The 21098-nt window shown below is 41.8% G+C and overlaps 2 protein-coding genes across 5 annotated transcripts in view; one reads left to right on the plus strand and one right to left on the minus strand.

Annotated features, from left to right (window-relative positions):
• Positions 1-21098, minus strand: part of doc2b (double C2-like domains, beta) — a 303902-nt gene that overhangs the window by 227547 nt on the left and 55257 nt on the right. For both annotated transcript variants that reach the window (XM_084698130.1, XM_084698129.1), the window contains exon 2: positions 584-663. In XM_084698130.1, the coding sequence (XP_084554256.1) occupies positions 584-663 (80 nt within the window). The remainder of the gene's footprint in view (positions 1-583; positions 664-21098) is intronic.
• Positions 2776-19771, plus strand: LOC146288746 (uncharacterized). 3 transcript variants are annotated; one of them, XR_014755160.1, is made up of 3 exons: positions 2776-3682; positions 9875-13139; positions 15256-19771. XR_014755160.1 is itself a non-coding variant. In XM_084698131.1 (2 exons), exon 2 carries the CDS (start codon positions 12221-12223, stop codon positions 13076-13078), a length of 858 nt encoding a protein of 285 aa, XP_084554257.1. In that variant the 5' UTR covers positions 2776-3682; positions 9875-12220; the 3' UTR covers positions 13079-19771. The 3 variants fall into 3 exon arrangements, 2 of the variants coding, with proteins under 2 accessions (XP_084554257.1, XP_084554258.1); XM_084698131.1 differs by having other exon boundaries at positions 9875-19771; XM_084698132.1 differs by having other exon boundaries at positions 2776-3667; positions 9875-19771.

Here is a 21098-nt window from a genome sequence, read left to right on the forward strand (position 1 = left end):
TAACGTAATCAACAATGTCACGAATGAGCCCTTGGGTTGAATTTGTTTTCAACAAACAACATATTACGTTGCTCTGATTGGTTGTAGGTCTATTCAATTGAGCGTAGAGGCATTTGTTTTACGTTTTTGGTTGAAACACTCCCCATAGTCACAGCCCAACAGAGTTTTCAGACTAGAATTATGAGTATGACAACGTCAAGCTACCGCATCGCTGCTTGCAGCTATATTTGTAATTTGTTACTTCCACCCCTGGCTTTTGCCTTCGGCAGAATCTTCAAGTGTTTCATTGATTTGGCACCACCCACGTTACCCTTTTTCAGTTCCCCGTAAATTGCCACCCCCATCGTGTTTGTACCCAGTTGTCTTCCCTGTCAATTGTCCTTGCTATTTTTATTTTCCCCATTCCAAACATTCCCATTTTTTATTTACTTTCTCTTGTTGTTGGAGTACCTTTTGTTGCCCTCTTCCCACACTTTTTCCCTCCTACACTGACCTGTGCATATGCGGGTTGTTTCATTCCTTACACCACTCCCTGGTCAACTAACACCAGTGCCTTGGTCCAACTCTGAAAGCTCTGCCTTACCTTTGCTTTGTTGATGGTGCAGTGTAGGGCGTTGTTCTCTTGATCGTACAGCAGGCTGAAGTCCAGGGTTCCCAGAGTGGCTGTGAGACAAGAATAACAAGAATCAGATAGAGTACTAGAAAGAAAGCTCTGGCGAAAGTTCAGTCAGGAAGACCATACTTTTGCATGCTAAGGCCTGTATATTTCCCAAACTATCCTGCTTTTCAATCCTCTCACGCATGCTCAGTCATAAATTCCTTTCTGTCAATCGTGATATCAGATGTTCAGATTAGCTGGTCACATCTATCCAATAGCAAAGCAACACACCATTGTTAGCCTAATCCCACTGCTGTCTTTTTAAATATAACTTTCTCTCGGCAGAGAGATCATACACTCTAAAAATTGATTCACAGGACCTTTAGCCAGTACTCAAAAATATAAATTTTTGTTTGATAAAAAATCAAGTTTGATGATTTTGTTAGACTTTTAGATTTTAATTGTATTTTTTTTAGCCCCGGTGACACATAATTTCAAACTTTTGGTTTGCCATAGAATCTTGAGTGAGCCAAACTTAAAATCTTCTATTCAGTAATAAAAAGTTAAATTTAAGTTCTGGTAACTTAAAGTCCATATGGCAGGTTAACCACCACTGTTGATTAATGGGTACATAAAACACTCAAGATATGTATATTATTCAAGAAATCTCAAAATGGTGTCTCAAAATGGTGTTTAAGACAATTTTTTGACGTTTTTTGTGTTAGCATTAGCATTTTAGCGCAATTCGGCAATGACGTCACGTTGGGGAGTCGTGGAGGAGCGTAGCCTCAGTCTAGTACTAGTACTAGAACTATGGCGATCTACCGGGATGAAGAAGAGGTGGCAAGAACGACTTATGTATATGATGGCCCGCAGCCGTATAATTTTGAACCAAGTCGACCTTATGGCCGTCAAAGCCAATTAAATGGATTGCTCATTGTACCAAGGAGAATGAGTGGCGAGTTGATAAAGTCTCCCGGTGAGTTGCTATCATTTAGCAACGCAGCAACGACACCTGGAGCTCGTCTATGAACAGCAGTGCACATATACAATTTATTTTGACTGTCAGTGAATAGCACCGAGTGGAAGTCAACGTTTTCTTTATATCTAGTGATCATTCAGGGCCTGACATTAACTTTTTGAGGCACTACACTAAGTAGCCTACATAAGTTCCACTTTTTCATGCACAGGTCACGTCCGGGTAAAGATTGTGCCTTTGACCAACGAAGATGAGCTGTAATAATATAGCCTACAAATGATAACAATTGAGGTGTTTAAAAATCGTATTTGTTACATTAAACATTTACACAATTTCTGCCGAATAAACACGTTCTGTTACGTACTGTATTGCATCTTCGTCCCAATATCTCTAGCTACAGACCGTGCAGCTAATTTGATGCCCACTTGAACGGGGGCTTACTTGAAAGAGGAATTATTTACTGCGTCTTCTCAGTTACATAATATGTGCTCTGAAATACTGTGACTTGCTAAAGTACGCAAATGGCTAAAACATAACATTTTATAATAATTTCAGTCAATCAAACAGCTGCAAGACCCAGTGAAATGTTAGAATCAATGTCTATAGCATCGCTAAAGAGGAGAGAGGGTATCATTTCTGGGGAAATTGTATTGTGTGCTTGCTTGCGTCGGTTGCAAATGGGTCAGTTTATTATGAAACAAGCCGAACCCCCTTTGATACATACATACAAGCTTTTCTAACAACATTGTCACCGGCAGTATTTTTCAGATGGAATCGCGATTCAAACAGTGTACCAACTACTAACTGAAAATATGCCCGCAAACACGTAAATAAGCTGGACATTTATTTAGGGGGAAATGGCAAATTCAAAAGAAGTTTGCTGGAAGCGATCATTATCAGTAAATAAGCCAAAAGCGACAATTTCTGTCGGTCTCAGTCGAGCAAGCTAGCCTAGCTGCTGTTGCTAGCCAAACTTCACTGAATGTGCTGGAAATGAAAACGTTTCTTTTGACAGAAAAGCCTGTGGCATTGAAGACAGTGACACACCACACTAGCTTGAGTTTAAATACATTATTAATGTGACATTACTTACTGTACATGCAAGTCTTGAATTTCTTAAATGTATGATGCATTGCTGCCACTACAAGGCAAGATACGATACTACCATTGTAGAACTACTTACTGTGCAACAGTATCCAGCCTAGCACATCCAAGAAAGTCGTATCTACTGCGTTGTCTCAGTTACACTATCAGGGCTTGTAAACACTGTGACTTGCTAAACAAACAGCTGCAAGAACCAGTGAAATGTTATATACTGCCACTGCTAGCAAACTAACGTTAGCTAGCATCGCTAACGACATTGGCTAACTCAACTTCGGTAGGCTATCCTCAGTCTTTGCAAGTTGGCCAGTGCAAGTAACATAGCTTTTTTTTTTTTTTGAGTTTTAACTTGTCCAGTGGGCCAAGTACATTTCTCTTCCACTTGCCCTACAAAAAAATCCACTTAGTTACCTCTAGTAGTAATAGTAGTACAGCAGAAGACATCATGCTAGCTATGGGCTAGCTATTTTTTTTACTTGCCAGTCCCACCTGTAAAATCCCCCCAATATAATAGCTAATTAAATATTTTCCCCGACGTTGTAAACACATTTCCGAGATGTCCCAAGTTTTGATGGTACTAGCAGAGCCCATATTAGACATTCTCTGGTACTAGCCTAGTAGTGTTTATTTCCAATGGATTTCAATGGCCTTAAAAGCAGACATTTGTCCGTTGTCTCCCCAACGTGACGTCATGCAATGCATTGTGGGGGAAAGAAGAATCATTGCAAAAAGTTGCAACTTTTTTGTATTATATTACGTTTTGTGACACCCAACAACATGAAATACAATGGATAACAGTTTAAATGTTTATTACCAACAACCAAATAGCGCAAATTCGTTGGAAAAATCAACCTGCCATATGGCCTTTAATATTTTATTTACAACGATTTATTTTCCGCTTGAATTTCTCCTGCGCATCTGCATGTCACGGAATGTGATCGGAACGTGGTCTGGTTCAAACAGATTGAGGCAGACAAGACCACGTTTGGGTAAGTGAGTGTGAGGTGAGTGTTATTACAATTAGCCTACAAGAAATACAAAAAACGTCTCTAAACAGCTTTATTTCTTTCGATGGTGATTATAACGTAGCCTACTCTGTTATTTTGAATGTGAGCTGAGTGTTGAATTAGACATATTTACTATTGTGTCAATTAGCTAGCCTAACGTTAGCTAGCCTAGCTTCTCAAATATAGCCAACAGACCAGCATGTTGAGTTAACGAGACTGTAATTGTATGATTAAAGTACTTTGCATTATTTCGAATTATGTTGGCGAGCTATTTACTCCTTTAGCTAATAATGTTATAGCCAAATAGTGTGCTTCTTGGTATTTTAGCCTTAATATATTTAACTTTAAGCAAATTTGCAAGGTAGACCAGCACATGCTCTGAATACCGTTGGGGGAAAAGGGGGTGTCATTTTTGCATTCATTCATTCAAGTCTGTGGATTAGCTAGACATCAAATAGCTAGCTGAAAACCAGTGGCGTAGTTATTTTTAGTAATTATATCAGCATAAATATTGGAAGAAACTACTAGAAATCAATTTTGTTGCGAAATTGTAGTCGAATTTCAGTTGTTTGCGGTAGGCTAACAGGCTATGTTTTTTTGCTGAGTGCAAATTGAGTGCAGCATCTTGGAATTGCACATTTTGTTAAATGTTTTGTAAAGGTGGTTTAAATAACAAAAAAAAATATAACTGCAAGCAGTAATGGCGGATTCCTCCAAACACTGCGAACCATTGAAAAATGTTTATTTTTGACAAATTGTAACTGTATAGAAAAATGTATGCTGCAGAATTACCAATGGCATACCAAATCTGAAATGCAATACCATCAAGATCCACAAGGGCCTTTATTTCAAGCCAGTAAGTGAAGGAAGGGGGCTTGGTGAGCTTATCCATTCCAGAAAGCCTTGTATCTTTATGCATTAAGGCGTGGCCTGTAGCGCCACCTATGGGTAATGGTGGACCATTTGTGGTGTGGTAGTTACTCTTGGCCTATACTATTAATGTTTCAGGATTTTAAAAACTTTTTACCATTGCATATAAAATCGGAAATGCAATACCAACAGGATCCACATGGGCTTTGGGTAAAGTGTGGTAGTTACTCTTGGCCTGTACTGTCAATGTGTCAGGATTTGGAGACCATTTTACTATTGCATACAAAGTAGGAAATGCAATGACACCAAGGTCCTCAAGGGCCTATGCTGATATTCAAGGAATGAGTGGGGGCTTGGTCAGCCCACACAGTCCTGATATGTTGCGTGTGTGTCTTGCCAAGCCCGCGCGTGTCAAGGGAAGAATGAGTGTCTGAGAATTTGGAGCATGCGCGGGGAGGAGCAGGGGACACATTTCATTGTAAATTTCCCTAGAAATTAGCCAAGCATGCATGTTTCAAAGATTCACCAAAAATCGACCTTTCATCTTAGAGTCAACTTTTTCTCAGATTTGTGTACTAAACATTCTCAAGAGTCTTCATATGAACTTGTTTGACTGGCTTACGTGTAAAGCATTGCGAACCATTGAAAAATGTATATTCTTGACAAATTGTAACTGTATAGAAAAATCAATGCTGCAGAATTTCCAATGGGATACCAAATCTGAAATGCAATAACATCAACATCCACAAGGGCCTTTATTTCAAGCCAAGAAGTGAAGCGCTTTAATCTTCACAAGAAGTGAAGTGCTTTGTGCTTTAGGGCGTGGCCTGTAGCGACACCTATTGGTAATGGTGGGCCATTTGTGGTGTGGTAGTTACTCTTGGCCTATACTATCAATGTTTCAGGATGTTTTTAACTTTTTACCATTGCATACAAAATCGGAAATGCAATACCAACAAGATCCACATGGGCTTTTGTTAAAGTGTTGTTGTTACTCTTGGCCTTTACTATCAATGTTTCAGTATTTGGATAACTTTTTACCATGGCAAACAAAATCTGAAATGCAATACCATCAAGATCCACATGGCCTTTGCAAAAGACCAAGGAACACTCTCCTGAAATGTTGCGTGTGCGTCTTGCCAAGCCCGCGCGTGTGTCAAGGGAAGACCTATGGGTAATAGTGGGCCATTTGTGGTGTGGTAGTTACTCTTGGTCTATACTATCAATGTTTCAGGATTTTTATAACTTTTTACCATTGTATACAAAATCGGAAAAGCAATACCAACAAGATCCACATGGGCTTTTTGTTAAAGTGTTTCTTTGCCTATACTATCTATGTTTCAGGATTTTGAGACCTTTTTACCATTGCATACAAAATCGGAAATGCAATACCATCAAGAGCCACATGGGCCTTTTTTTCAAGCCAATAAGTGAAGGGAGGGGGCTTGGTGAGCCTATCCATTCCAGAAAGCCTTGTATATTTGTGCTTTTTGGCGTGGCCTGTAGCGCCACCTATGGGTAATGGTGGGCCATTTGTGGTGTGGTAGTTACTCTTGGTCTATACTATCAATGTTTCAGGATTTTTATAACTTTTTACCATTGCATACAAAATCGGAAATGCAATACCAACAAGATCCACATGGGCTTTTGTTAAAGTGTTTCTCGGCCTACACTATCAATGTTTCAGGATTTGAGACCTTTTTACCATTGCATACAAAATCGGAAATGCAATACCATCAAGAGCCACATGGGCCTTTGCTAAAGACCAAGGAATGAGTGGGGGCTTGGTCAGCCCACACTCTCCTGAAATGTTGCGTGTGCGTCTTGGCCGCGCGTGTGTCAAGGGAAGGCTGAGTGTGTGTGAGATTTTGGAGCACGCGCGGGGAGGAGCAAGGGAGACATTCATTGGAAATTTGCCTAGAAATTAGCCAAGCAAGCATGTTTCAAATATTCACCAAAAATCGACCTTTCATCTTACAGTCAACTTTTTCACAGATTTGTGTTATGAACATTCTCAAGAGTTTTCATATGAACTTGTGATTGAATCAGAGTATCAGTTTTTGAATGGCTGATGTGTAAAGCATAATTTTAGCGTTAGCGATAAGTTCAATTTGCTTTATATCAATCATTTTTTGAGATATGAATTTGCCTTTGCACATGGTAACATGTTGTAGTGTCTTCCTCCGATCTACCAAGTTTAGTGTTGATATCTCAAAGATTTGCTGAGACATGACTTCACATCCTGTTTTGCGGCTTTTCTGATGAATTTGATTGGCTGTACCGGACAGACGGTTATGAGGATCAAAATTCCTGTGATAACTTTTGTGAGGCTTGGTCTGAAGATCATCTCTGGTGATTTTGAAGAAGATATGACAAAAATTGTAGGAGGAGTAGGCTTTCAAAGGTTTTTGATAAAACCGGAAATGGCGGGAAATCTATATAACCGGAAATTAACGCCATGGTGTGCGTTGAACTCGGCTTGATCCAGGGAATCCAATGGTACCTCATTTTTGAAAATGAGTCATACGGTTCAAAAGTTGCGTGTGTAAACACAAGTCCAACTTTGACCCATTGGTGGCGCTAGAGTGGTCTAATGGGAGACATGAAACTTGGTGTAGGTATAGAAGAAACTGTCCTTAATGAGTGTGCCAAATTTCACAAAAAGTTGTCGATGGGGTCTAGGGGCTGCCATTGACTCCCATGGTACAAGAATTACAAAATATAACTGCAAGCAGTAATGGCGGATTCCTCCAAACACTGCGAACCATTGAAAAATGTTTATTTTTGACAAATTGTAACTGTATAGAAAAATGTATGCTGCAGAATTACCAATGGCATACCAAATCTGAAATGCAATACCATCAAGATCCACAAGGGCCTTTATTTCAAGCCAGTAAGTGAAGGAAGGGGGCTTGGTGAGCTTATCCATTCCAGAAAGCCTTGTATCTTTATGCATTAAGGCGTGGCCTGTAGCGCCACCTATGGGTAATGGTGGGCCATTTGTGGTGTGGTAGTTACTCTTGGCCTATACTATTAATGTTTCAGGATTTTAAAAACTTTTTACCATTGCATATAAAATCGGAAATGCAATACCAACAGGATCCACATGGGCTTTGGGTAAAGTGTGGTAGTTACTCTTGGCCTGTACTGTCAATGTGTCAGGATTTGGAGACCTTTTTACTATTGCATACAAAGTAGGAAATGCAATGACACCAAGGTCCTCAAGGGCCTATGCTGATATTCAAGGAATGAGTGGGGGCTTGGTCAGCCCACACAGTCCTGATATGTTGCGTGTGTGTCTTGCCAAGCCCGCGCGTGTCAAGGGAAGAATGAGTGTCTGAGAATTTGGAGCATGCGCGGGGAGGAGCAGGGGACACATTTCATTGTAAATTTCCCTAGAAATTAGCCAAGCATGCATGTTTCAAAGATTCACCAAAAATCGACCTTTCATCTTAGAGTCAACTTTTTCTCAGATTTGTGTACTAAACATTCTCAAGAGTCTTCATATGAACTTGTTTGACTGGCTTACGTGTAAAGCATTGCGAACCATTGAAAAATGTATATTCTTGACAAATTGTAACTGTATAGAAAAATCAATGCTGCAGAATTTCCAATGGGATACCAAATCTGAAATGCAATAACATCAAGATCCACAAGGGCCTTTATTTCAAGCCAAGAAGTGAAGCGCTTTAATCTTCACAAGAAGTGAAGTGCTTTGTGCTTTAGGGCGTGGCCTGTAGCGACACCTATTGGTAATGGTGGGCCATTTGTGGTGTGGTAGTTACTCTTGGCCTATACTATCAATGTTTCAGGATGTTTTTAACTTTTTACCATTGCATACAAAATCGGAAATGCAATACCAACAAGATCCACATGGGCTTTTGTTAAAGTGTTGTTGTTACTCTTGGCCTTTACTATCAATGTTTCAGGATTTGGAGAACTTTTTACCATGGCAAACAAAATCTGAAATGCAATACCATCAAGATCCACATGGCCTTTGCAAAAGACCAAGGAACACTCTCCTGAAATGTTACAAATAATAAAACCACCAATAACAATAGGTTTCCTCCTTACGGAGGAATCCTAATAATAAAACCACCAATAACAATAGGTTTCCTCCTTACGGAGGAATCCTAATGAAAGAGAATTGATTGTTTATCTAACTACGCTTGCGGCATTGGGGAGGCTATTTCCTTAGCGTTAATCAGTTATAGGTTTTTGTAAATCTGTCAGGACGACCAGCATGTGCTGTTCTGAGGAGAAAATGCTAGATATTTGCATTAATTTGGTAGTCTTTGATTTAACTGTATATGTATCTCCTACAATGCGTTGGTCTTGCAAAATTTGCACGTTTGAACCTCTACTAAAGTCCAGCTGTTGAAACATTTTAGATTACGTCATAGCCACGGTGGTCAACCATTACCTTGTCCTCACTTTGATGGTTTTTGTTCCTTTAACACATGGGGTAGCCTTAGGTCACATCTGTCAAGAAAACACTTAACTCAACAAACAGAGACATCTAAAATACTCAGTTTCTATTGCCAGTGCTGCAGTGAAAGCACAATCTCTGATGAAAGAGAGTATATTGCACATCTTGGTCGACATCTGCAAAAGCAAGAAACTGTTACCTATGTTTTCAAAAATTGCAATTTGAAAACAAACATCTATGGAACCTTTACTTCCCGCAAAAGTCGCAAGCATACTCCCCATTCATTGGGTGAGTTTAAAGAAGACTTGCTGAAGACGTATGTAAGCTCTTCAGATACAGATGATTTCAGTGATCGAGGAGGAAGAAACTAGGCCTTATCTGTATGAGTCGTTTTGTAATAGAAAATTACTATTCTTTAAGATGTCTATACTATTCTTTGGCCTAGAACAATTATTGCTGAGGTTTTAACTTCTGTAAAAATGGCATAACCTTTTAGCCTTAGACAGTATTGCTTAAGTTTCCGTTTGCTGACAAACGTCTAACAATTTGACTGTTTGACCCTGGTTGTTTTGCCCATACTCCAGGGGTGTTTTTGCTGACAAGTTCTACTTCTGTTGTCTCAAGCTCTGTTTTTTTAATATTGAGCATCTGTATCCAGTTCTTCAACCTATTTCCCCTTTTAACTTTCTGTTATTGAAGAATTCCTCTTTTGATAGACATGAACTATTGAACTAATGATGTAACTGTCTGGAATTACTGTATAAAAGTGTTCAGATCATGACACCTTTAGAGAGCCCTTCTACTCCAGACATCATTTATGATACTGTTTTGGAATTGCTCCTCCTTGATTTCAAGAATAAACAGATAAAGACAAATTCTTCTGACTTCAGACATTCAATCATAGAAAATTCCACCACAAACTTGACGTCACGAACAAGATTCCACGAGTGATCGTCGGGAGCGACGCGGACGGGGACTGATCATCCCAAACAAAGGTGTTTGGTCTCCAAAACCTCAACATTTTCAAAGAGAGGGGAGGACCGGGCGTTGCGCCCCCGATTGTCACCGCTGGAATTTTGGCCTGTGATGACATCTTCAAAATCATCAAAAGTTAAATGGTGAGAAATATTCTTAACTTTTTAAATTTGGAATTTAGTACAGAACAGTCAGGCTTGACACCATAGGCGTTTTCCTCACTTCCTTTACTGGTTGTGGAAAAAATACGAACCAGACTCTTCCCGGGGAAGAATTCCTTTATTCTTGTTGTGTAAAGAACGAACCAGACCTTACAGAGACGTCTGTATTGAAAGATCAGTGCACTGCCCATTGAAGTAACGATGGGAAAGAAAAGTAGTAAACAGGTTGGACCTGTTGAGGGTCCTATAGTGGACCAGATGAGGAAGAGATATGGTGAAGAGAGCCTGGACTGTTTGCATGTCTGGTCAGAAACGTTTTCCTGTAAACGGATCCTTTAGTACAAACCAGCCGAGTCAATTAAAAAAGAAATTGATGGAACAAAAAGTGATTTAAGAGGGAAAAAAGAAAGTGAATATGAAAGATTTAGAAATGGTTGAAAAACACAAGAAATGTTTTGAGTTGTGGAACAAAGAGTCTGACCGTAGGGAGAGATCAAGACTTCAGAAGGTATTGAAAAGTGAACGAGAAAAATGTCAGGATGAAGAGATAGGGAAATGTCCACCATACATGCCGGCGCACACGCACTCGCACATGTCTTCTGCTTTGTACCCACAGTTGAGTGCCACGAGGCTGCTCTCGGACCTGGATTTCCTGACCTCCTGCCCTCCTTCAGCTCCACAACCAGACCACACACAAAACCAACGACAACCCCCACCGCTGAGAGAGGCCCTTCTTCAGTCACAGAAAGAGGAACTCTCTTCTCCAACTAACCGCACCCGATCGGGCCAGATGTATGGACAGGGGAAGTCAACTTCTGTCCAGGCAGCCAACTCCACCACTCCTGTCAACCGCCGCGCAGAAAACACACCACTGCCTCCGGACTCAGACGATGAACTAAGTGCCTTTCCAGTACAGAGCTACCCCATGGTGGAGGTTGCGGGACATGACGGCCCCACCATGGTTTTTCGCCCGTGGACTGTGTCAGACGTTAGGGATGCTAGTTCACACCTCCCCAGCGTTGGAAATACACGAGGGCAAAACTGCCCCTAAGAAATATCATTTTGCCCCTGATATCACTTGGAGAGGGGCAAAAAATGCCCCCAAAATTTCCTCTAATAATAATGATAATTTAATTAACTTGTCAAAAACATCGTGACCTGGACCAGTTGCTATAATGCTTTTGATTTTCACCTTGACTGATGTGCGTGTGCGTAAAGAACCGAACGTTCAAAAAAAATGGAGCGCTTCTTAATCAGACCTATGAGTGACTGCGAGTGTGAGGAGAACTGAGGAAGCAGTAAACACAATCTCCGTCACAATCTCAGGTTCCAAAGATGAAATTCACTCGCAGTGACCATCGAACAATGGAAGCTAGATTGTCTTGGGGTGGACACGATTTTTTGCAAAGCATGTCGAACTTGTGGACAACGAGTTGCAAAATTTGTTGTCAATCCGGCACAGGCGAATTCTTCTGCTGAATCTAGTTGAGCGAAAACATTAAGAAATACGTGGCCTTTCGTCACCAGCGACCAAGCAACACGCCATCGCCTACGGTGATAACTAGTAATAATAATAATTTGTTAATTATTTAGTTCGCTTTAGCTAGTTTAACGTTAGTAAGCTAACGTTAGCTAGCTCTGATAGTGCGTTAGTCACAAAGGCTTGCTTGCTTGCTAGCTAGCTTGGCTAACATTAGACAGAGTGCAGTCAGTGAATGATTTTCCCCCCATCCTCGTAACTGTCATCTTGTGGTTGACAACCAATCCTATATTTGGGGAAAGTTGTGTGCAGTTGAAAAAAAGTAAAAAAAAATGAATGTAATAATAACAATTAATAACCACAGAGAAATAAGATAACATTGAATATGATGGTCTGATTTATGTTTTCTGTTAAAATAAATCGAAGACAACAATTTGAATCTGTAGACTACTACTTAATAGTCTTATTATTGCCATTTGATGAAAATTGCTCATACTGTAAGCCTAAATAAGCACATTTATAATCTTGAACAAAGGTAAAATGTCTTATTATTACATTTAGTAGACGCTCTTATCCAGAGCGACTTACAGTAAGTACAGGGACATTCCCCTGAGGCAAGTATGGTGAAACGCCCATTTCCTACCCTGCACCTCCCAGACGTTACTACCTCGGGAGAAGCCTTTGCTGAGGCATTGATTGTGTTCTGTAGGGAGTTCAGACCCACTTTAACTGAACTCAGGCGCCTGTTAGGGACAAAAATGAAGGCAACAGACTTTGCAAAGATCTCCAACATCCTTGTGGGTGATGACATCAGGTGTGCTCACATTGAATATGGACATGCGGACAATGCACAGTATGCGAGAAAAGTCACTGACATCGCTACTGTCATAAAGACAGCTTTTCCAACTCGACTGAACATGTCAGCAATAGTAGCATGTAAACAGAGACCTGATGAAGGTACAGACGACCACCGCCTCACAGAAGTTTTCACCACCCACAGCGGCATTGCTCGACCCATCAACACCAACCAGATGACACCCTGGGAAACCCATCTCTGTTCTGCTTTTCTGAATGGACTGTTACCAGAGATCGCTGCTGACGTCAAACTCTCCTGTGTCTGTTATGAGGAAGCCCGCTTGGATGAACTACGACGACACAGCCGACATAACCAAGCTCAGCTGATGGCCAAGAAACAACAGAGGACCATCAAAGCTGAGAAGGAACTTCATCAAGCCACACTGACTCTTCTTCAGACCGCATCCCAGCAACATGGAGGCAAAGGCGGCTTCAACAAGAAGGGCAGGAAGGGAGAACAAGGGCGCAGTAAAGGAGACAACAAGGGTCGGCATTTCCACAAAGACCCTGATGCCTGTTTCAAGTGTGGGGAAAAAGGACACTGGGCAAGGGACTGTCCTAATAAGAGGGGGGAGAAGAATGAGTTCTCCCACCAGAAGAACGGCTTTCATTCATCCGATTGACTAAGAGGGCAGGAGACAGGAGCTGAGCGCAGACCAGTGGCCTCAACGCAGCATGAAAAAGGTACATTGCACACGCCTGCACATCGCAAGGAAGAATTGCTTGCTACACATTCCATTTGCGATAATGATTTGCTTGCTTGCTGCAATGAAGAAATGCTTGCTGAAAATGCTGAGGGACAGCTAGTATCCAGATGTATTTCAATTTTATCAGAAAAATTTGAACCCCAACCCACTTACTTGTCTTATTCATTTGAAGCATACAAGAGTTTTCCTCAGTTTACCATGATGATAGCAGTACGCTCTATTACATTTTTAGTAGATTCAGGTGCTACAAATTCAGTCTTTAAAAGTACAGAGTTCCCCAGTTCGCCCAAGCTTACTGGTCGTTTTGTTTATTCAGTGGGCGCCTCAGGTCAGGTTGTTAAAGAAAATCTTACTGTACCCTTACCCTGCAACATTCCAAACAGAGACCCCTTGAAGCATTCTTTTTTGTTATCAAATCTATGTCCTATTAATCTGATGGGTAGGGATTTGATGTGTCGTTTGGGTATTTGTTTGTTGTCTACACCAGAGGGCATCAAGGTTACTGAATTATCAGAGGTTTTTTGTACTATGGCACTCTCAAGTCAGACAGATCTGCTGTATGCCTATCAGTGGAAAGTAACAGACCCTCCAGTGGGGGGGAGACTGTTAGAGATAGCCAGGTCACTTGTCTCCTCTGTTCATGTTGATTTTATGATGCCGGATGATTTGCATTGTACTTCTCACATTAGTATTGGAGCAGATACAGCTTGTGAAACCGGCTGGTTTCAGGCTGTAAAATCAGAGAGTTTGCAGATTGTTAATTTGTATTATATGGATTTTTGTTGTGTTGCTGAAGTGTCGTTAAAACAAGATCAGCGGAGTTTCTTCGATATTTGTGATTCTACCTCTCATGTCTCTTTGGTCGTGAGTTCCGACATGTCTTGGCGAGATTTGGGCCCGTTTCTGGCTGAATTCTTGAAGGTCTCTGACTGGGTCAGTACAACAGACCCCAACGTTTCTTATTCAGTTACTATGAATTGTTTCAAGAAGTCTTTCCTTGCTGATGTGCCTGTGGTCTGTCACGTACAAATAGTAAAGGAGTCTGTTCACTTGCCTGTTCTGACAATGACACAGTCTGATTTATCACCTGACCCAGCACTTGACTCAGTTCCTTGCCACTGGCAAGTATGATGTTGGTTTGATCAAGAACTGTGAGCCAGTGGTTATCACTCCAAAATCTGATTTCCGGCCCTGTCGAAAACAATACCCACTTAAACCTGAAGCTCTTGCCGGTATCAGACCTGTTTTTGAGTCTCTGCTCAATGCTGGAGTTATTGTACCCTGTGAGTCATCTCCTGTCAGATCCCCTTTATTTCCTGTTAAAAAGATTAGTGACGTGGGCCTTCCTGTTGAGTGGCGCTTTGTTCAGGACTTGCAAGCTGTCAATGCTGCCGTGCAGCCACGTGCTCCACACGTGCCTAATCCTTACACCATTCTATCACAAGTCCCACCCACAGCAAGATTATTTTCTGTTGTTGACTTGGCCAATGCTTTTTTCAGTGTTCCTGTTCATAAGGACAGCCAGTATTGGTTTGCATTCAACTTTGACGGCAAGGCTTACACTTTCACCAGGTTATGTCAGGGCTACTGTGAAAGTCCTACCATCTACAACAAGGCCATAAAGACCAGCCTTGAGACACTTGAACTTTCTCCAGGAACAGTTTTGCTGACATGTCGATGACCTCATGACCTGCTCGCCAACTGCTGATCAGTGCAGAAAAGACACCATCACCTTGCTTAAACATTTGGCCTCAGAAGGCCACAAAGCCAGTTTGTCAAAACACCAGTTTGTTAAAGAGTCTGTAACATTTTTGGGACATGGGATCACAGCTGAGGGTAAATCTCTCTCACCCAAGAGAATAGCAGCAATTCAAAACATCCCAAAGCCAATTACGAAAAGCAAGTCATGTCATTTCTTGGAATTTGTTCTTACTGTCGACAGTTCATTCAAAATTATGCAATCCTAGAGGCCCCACTCAGTGCACTGATTCATGGCCAGAGCCTCTCCTCAAATGACAAAGTTACATGGACACCGGAAGCGTATGACAGTTTTTGTGAACTGAAACTAACCCTACAGTCTTCACCCACTCTAGGTCTTCCAGATCCAACTAGGCCGTTCATTCAAGCTATGGATGAGAAAAATGGGTGCATGACTTCTGTTCTCCTGCAGGAGCATGGGGGCGGGCAACGTCCGGTTGTTTACTTCTCTGCTAAACTTGACCCAGTTGCAGCTGGACTTCCGCTTTGTCTGAGAGCTGTGGCTGCTGCAGAGAAAGCAGTCAGGGCATCAAGAAACATAGTTGGGTATTCACCTCTAACCCTTCTTGTCCCTGTTGTAGAAATTTTGGTCATATGCATATATGTATGTGTATGAAATCTATAATCTTCTATGTTCATTGGTAAGAGACAGGAAGTCTGGGTGACCTGAAAGAGTTCTTGTCACCTGGGGGGAAGAGACAGTTGGTCTAAAGACAATGTGGGTTTGGTTGTATTGTTCTTATCACCTGTGGTGAGATGGATAAATGGATCAAGCTGCCCTGACTCCTGTTTCATAGGTGATGTTAATTAAGTTCTTGTTTGAAGATGGTCACACAAAGGACAGTTGACCATTTGATTGGTCAACCCCTGTGGCTTTATTATCTACTGCTCTGGAGAGAGCTGTGACAACAAAGAACTTTGGGACTCTTGGTGGAAATGTATTGTTTTAAGCTGTCACTAAGTTGAGTTAGCCAATCACAGAGTTTGCTACATTGATTGATTGACCTTACAGAATGCCATTGATCTAAAGTTTATATAAGGTTGAACATGTGTGATGGTCGCTATCACTCTTACGAACGATCTGTGTAGATGGAACCTCCTTCGTTAATGACTGATCACAAAGTACTTTGTTTAATCATATGAAATTGTATAGTCTTAATAAATTTAATTGCAACCGCCATCTTCGACTATTCATATCTACACAGACCAGCTAGAATTTTCTACCACATCCCACATGCTGTTTCATTAATTTTGCTCGAACAGAAAACTTCTCATCTGTCCGCCGCTAGGTGGTTACGTTACAATGCCTCATTGTTGAATATGCCTAACATCACCATCAAGCGTTGTAATGTTCTTAACCCTGCTACCCTTTTACCCACAATTGTGGATGGTGAACCCCATGACTGTGTGCTAACCCTCCAGGAGGCCTGCACTCCCAGACCTGATCTCCAGGAAACACCATTAGTCAACCCCGACTTCATTTTGTTTGTGGATGGGTCCGCCTCTCGCGACCCCTCTACGAGTGTTAACAAAGTTGGATATGCTGTTTGTTCTGCACATGACACTCTTGTTTCAGGCTCTCTTCCCAGCCACCTCTCAGCCCAGGCAGCTGAGTTGATAGCCCTAACTGAGGCCTGTCGTCTGGCTGCAGGTAAATCTGTTACCATCTATACCGATTCCCGGTATGCCTTTGGTGTCGTTCACGATTTTGGTGCCCTATGGAAACACAGAAAGTTCCTCACCTCCTCAGGTAAACCCATCTCTCACCACACTAAAGTCGCTGCCCTGTTGGATGCAATCCTCCTTCCATCTAAAATTGCTGTGTGTAAATGTCAAGCCCACACCCATTCATGTGACCCTGTGTCTTTAGGGAACGACAGAGCTGACAAAGCTGCTAAGGCGGCTGCTCAAGCTTCAACCACTTCCTTCCTCTTTTCTGAACAAGCCTCGAACTCTTGAGGTTCCCTCTTCTGAGGTTCCCTCTTCTCTCGCAGCTCTTCAGTCATTCGCCACCCCCCAGGAGAAAGCCCTGTGGAAGTCATCTGCCTGCACCCTAACAGAAGGAGTTGCTTTCCCTGCTTTCCCAAACATTTCTTTCCCCATTTTGCAAAATTGACACATGGGCGGGACCATGCGTCAAAAGCGGGGATGATAAGTATGCTAACACAACAGTGGTTCACAAAGGGATTTACAGCATATGCACAGAGATTTTGTCAGTCATGTATGATATGTGCAAACCACAATGTAGGACGAGGCATACCCACTACACAGGCCGCACATCCACCCCCATCACAGCCATTTGAACACCTCATGATGGATTTTATTGAGTTAACACCATCTGAGGGAAAAGTGTACTGTTTGGTTATGGTAGACTTATGGTCAAAATGGATTGAAGCTTTCCCTGCAAAACATGCCACCAGCCATGTTGTTACAAAAGCACTACTAACTGAGATTGTTCCTAGATGGGGTATACCAGCAAAAGTCAGTAGCGACAATGGTGCACATTTTGTCAACTCTGCTCTCAATCAGGTCGGAGAATATCTAGGTATGAACATGAGGCGTCATTGTGCATACCATCCGGCCAGTGGGGGAGCAGTCAAGCGGGAGAATGGGACCTTAAAGATGAAGCTGGCCAAATGCTGCGAGGACACTGGTCTCTCATGGACCAAAGCACTGCCCATTGCACTGACCTACATGAGAATGAGAAAGAGAACCAGAACTAATCTCAGTCCGTTTGAGATCCTTTTTGGGCGACCTCCTACACTGGGGGTGAATGCAGAGAGAAGGCCTTTACCTTCCACCTCTCTCTGTGAGGATGCAATGTTACAGTATTGTAAAAACTTGGTTGTGCCCTCTCAGATTTCTACATAGGTAAAAGACGCATTGCCCCAGCCAGATGAAGGTACTCTACACAACCTTAAGCCAGGTGACTGGATCGTGGTGAAAGATCTGCGCAGGAAGAACTGGAGATCGAAGAGGTGGTTAGGACCATTCCAGATCCTGCTAACTACACACACTGCTGTAAAGACGGCTGAAAGAGCGACCTGGATCCACGCCAATCACTGCAGAAAGGTTCCTGAGCCTCCCGAGTAAACACACACCTGCCACACACTTACACGGCAGGGCTGCGCTGACTCATCACAGTTATAGAGTGTACGAAGAACGCTGCTCTGAACTGCACCGGCAAAATACATAATGCACATACACGTTCCAGAGAATACACCCACGTGTTGTCACCGAGCAACCTCCGAGGGACAACGTTGGACCGCCGACCACCATGAGAACATCCTGCAACCGTTCCAGATTAGGTACCATGATGGGGCTGGCCTTGATCCTCACTCTGATCCTATCTCCACTCTTGTGGTGGTATCTCACTCATCGTACAGTATATCAGATGGTGAGACTCCCAAGGGAACAGACTGATCAGCGAGTGGCGATATATGGCCCGACCAACATAACGGAAGGAGATTGTCCTGTGACACTCATGTCTAGCCAGAATTGAGACTGTTCAATATCTAAGAGTAGTAAAAGATTCTCGCAACATTGCTTATGTTCTTAGATACCCACCCGCCTTGACTAAAAGGTTTCAGAACTACAGACGTACTGTACGTGGGGGGGAGTTTAGGGACAACCATGAAATTCACATTGTATTTTCCCTGGTTAGGATGGCTGACTCTGGCTGATGATTGTTAAGGCCATTGACAGATCTGTTAACACCCAGTTCCTCAATCTTGTGGCTACAGACCGCAACCCCACTCTCGCTCCTCTGCCAACTGACCTTTGGAGGCCCTGGGCAAGTCCATCTGATTCTGATTTTGGTTCTGATTCCAACTCTGATGATGCCTCGGTCATAGTCTAATTGGTTTTTGATCATGATTGTGTCACATTCTGATTTGTTGGAACGTTTGCCTCTTGGTGCTTGGACATTTTACCCTTCTGAATTACGATATTTGCATTTTGGCCCGTATGATAATGTTGATATTACATTACATACTGTATCCTCTGATGACACTTACATTTATTTGTCTCCTGATAGCTCTGATTTTCCCTTGTCTCCTACTCATCAGTTTATCACAACCAACTTTTATTTGGAATATGATTATAATAGGTGACTGTCCTTTTATTTCCATTTTTGTTGGACACCTCTGTGTCTTCTCTGCCCTTCCGGGTAGATGGTAAAAAATTGTTCTGTACATTTTTCTGCTTGCTCAAAAACTCAGAGACGTCTATGTCTCGCAAAAACAGCTTTTGCTTATTCTACTGGTTAATGATGAAGTGTTTTCAACTGTAACAAGGGTAACACATTTGATGTATTCCATGTAGTTGTATTTTCTTTGTTTTATATAATTTTTATGTTGATCAAGGGTTTGATCAAAAGGGGGGAATTGTAATAGAAAATTACTATTCTTTAAGATGTCTATACTATTCTTTGGCCTAGAAAAATTATTGCTGAGGTTTTAACTTCTGTAAAAATGGCATAACCTTTTAGCCTTAGACAGTATTGCTTAAGTTTCCGTTTGCTGACAAACGTCTAACAATTTGACTGTTTGACCCTGGTTGTTTTGCCCATACTCCAGGGGTGTTTTTGCTGACAAGTTGTCTCAAGCTCTGTTTTTTTAATATTGAGCATCTGTATCCAGTTCTTCAACCTATTTCCCTTTTTAACTTTCTGTTATTGAAGAATTCCTCTTTTGATAGACATGAACTATTGAACTAATGATGTAACTGTCTGGAATTACTGTATAAAAGAGTGTTCAGATCATGACACCTTTAGAGAGCCCTTCTACTCCAGACATCATTTATGATACTGTTTTGGAATTGCTCCTCCTTGATTTCAAGAATAAACAGATAAAGACAAATTCTTCTGACTTCAGGCATTCAATCATAGAAAATTCCACCACAGTTTTATGATGGCACTTATTACAAAACCAATAAGCTGTTTTCAGGAAGTGATTTTACCATTGCTCTCAATCTCTGTGGATGACTGAGATATGCAATCCCCTTGGTACATCCAGGAAAAAATACAAAATCGCAGCTGTGTGTTGGGTGTTAGCTGGTCACCTCAGTACTTCTATCTACCCTAAACTCAATTTTTTTTGCAATTTTGTGTAAAGCCGTGGATTTAAAGAGATTTGGTTACAATACTGTGTTGGAGCCACTGCTCAAATATCTTGTGGTCTTAGAAGAAGAAGGACTGTTTGTTCCAGCATTGGGTAGAAGAGTCAAAGGCACAGTGTTTAGTGTTGTTGCAGACAATCCCGGGGCACATTCTATGGGGGGATTTGTCGAGAGCTTCTCCGGTTCACACGTCTGCAGATTTTGTCTAGGTGAGCGGTCAACATTTCAAATAGGAGAAGTGAGAACAGGGGCATTCCCACCCAGAACTAAAGAACAACACAAACTTCACATTCAGGCTGTACAGGAAAATGCCTGTTTGACTCATGCGTGTGGAGTGAAGAGGCAGTGTGCATTGACAGGAAAGCTTAAATATTTTGATGTTTTATCTGGCTATCCACCTGATGTGTTGCACGATCTCTTAGAAGGTTTAGTGCCGTGTAAAATGGCACTGTGCCTCAGTGTTCATTCAGAGTAAATTCTTCACTCTTGAAGAGCTGAACAAATGCATCAAAGAATTCCCATATAAATGGTCAGACAAGAGAAATGCACCACAGCTTGTCCCTGTGAACTTTGCTGCACGGAAAACTGTTGGTGGGAATGCCCATGAAAACTGGACTTTACTGCAACTTCTGCCGCTCATGGTTGGATCAAAAATCCCTGAGGGTAACCCATCATGGGAATTGCTTCTTGTGCTTAAAGACATTCTACAGCTTGTTGAAAGTCAAGTCCACACTGAGGAGACTATTTGCTACTTAGATAGCTAGATATCTGAGCACAGACACAGGTTTCTTGATGTTTTTCCACAGGAAAAACTCATTCCAAAACATCATTTTCTGGAACATTATCCTGAACTTATCAGGGCATATGGCCCTCTGGTTTCACTTTGGACTATGCGGTTTGAGGCAAAACACAGTTTTTTTTAAGCGTGTTGTCAGGCATAGTCATTGCCTTCGAAATATTCTGCTGTCACTCTCTATGAAGCATCAGTTCATGGTTGCATACAACCAACACGATTCCAATGTTGTCACAGCTCTTCAGGCTACAACACTGTCTACAGTTA

Source organism: Hypomesus nipponensis, chromosome 5 (genome assembly GCF_054491055.1).
Source record: "Hypomesus nipponensis isolate SF chromosome 5, ASM5449105v1, whole genome shotgun sequence".
NCBI classification, from domain to species: Eukaryota; Metazoa; Chordata; class Actinopteri; order Osmeriformes; family Osmeridae; genus Hypomesus; species Hypomesus nipponensis.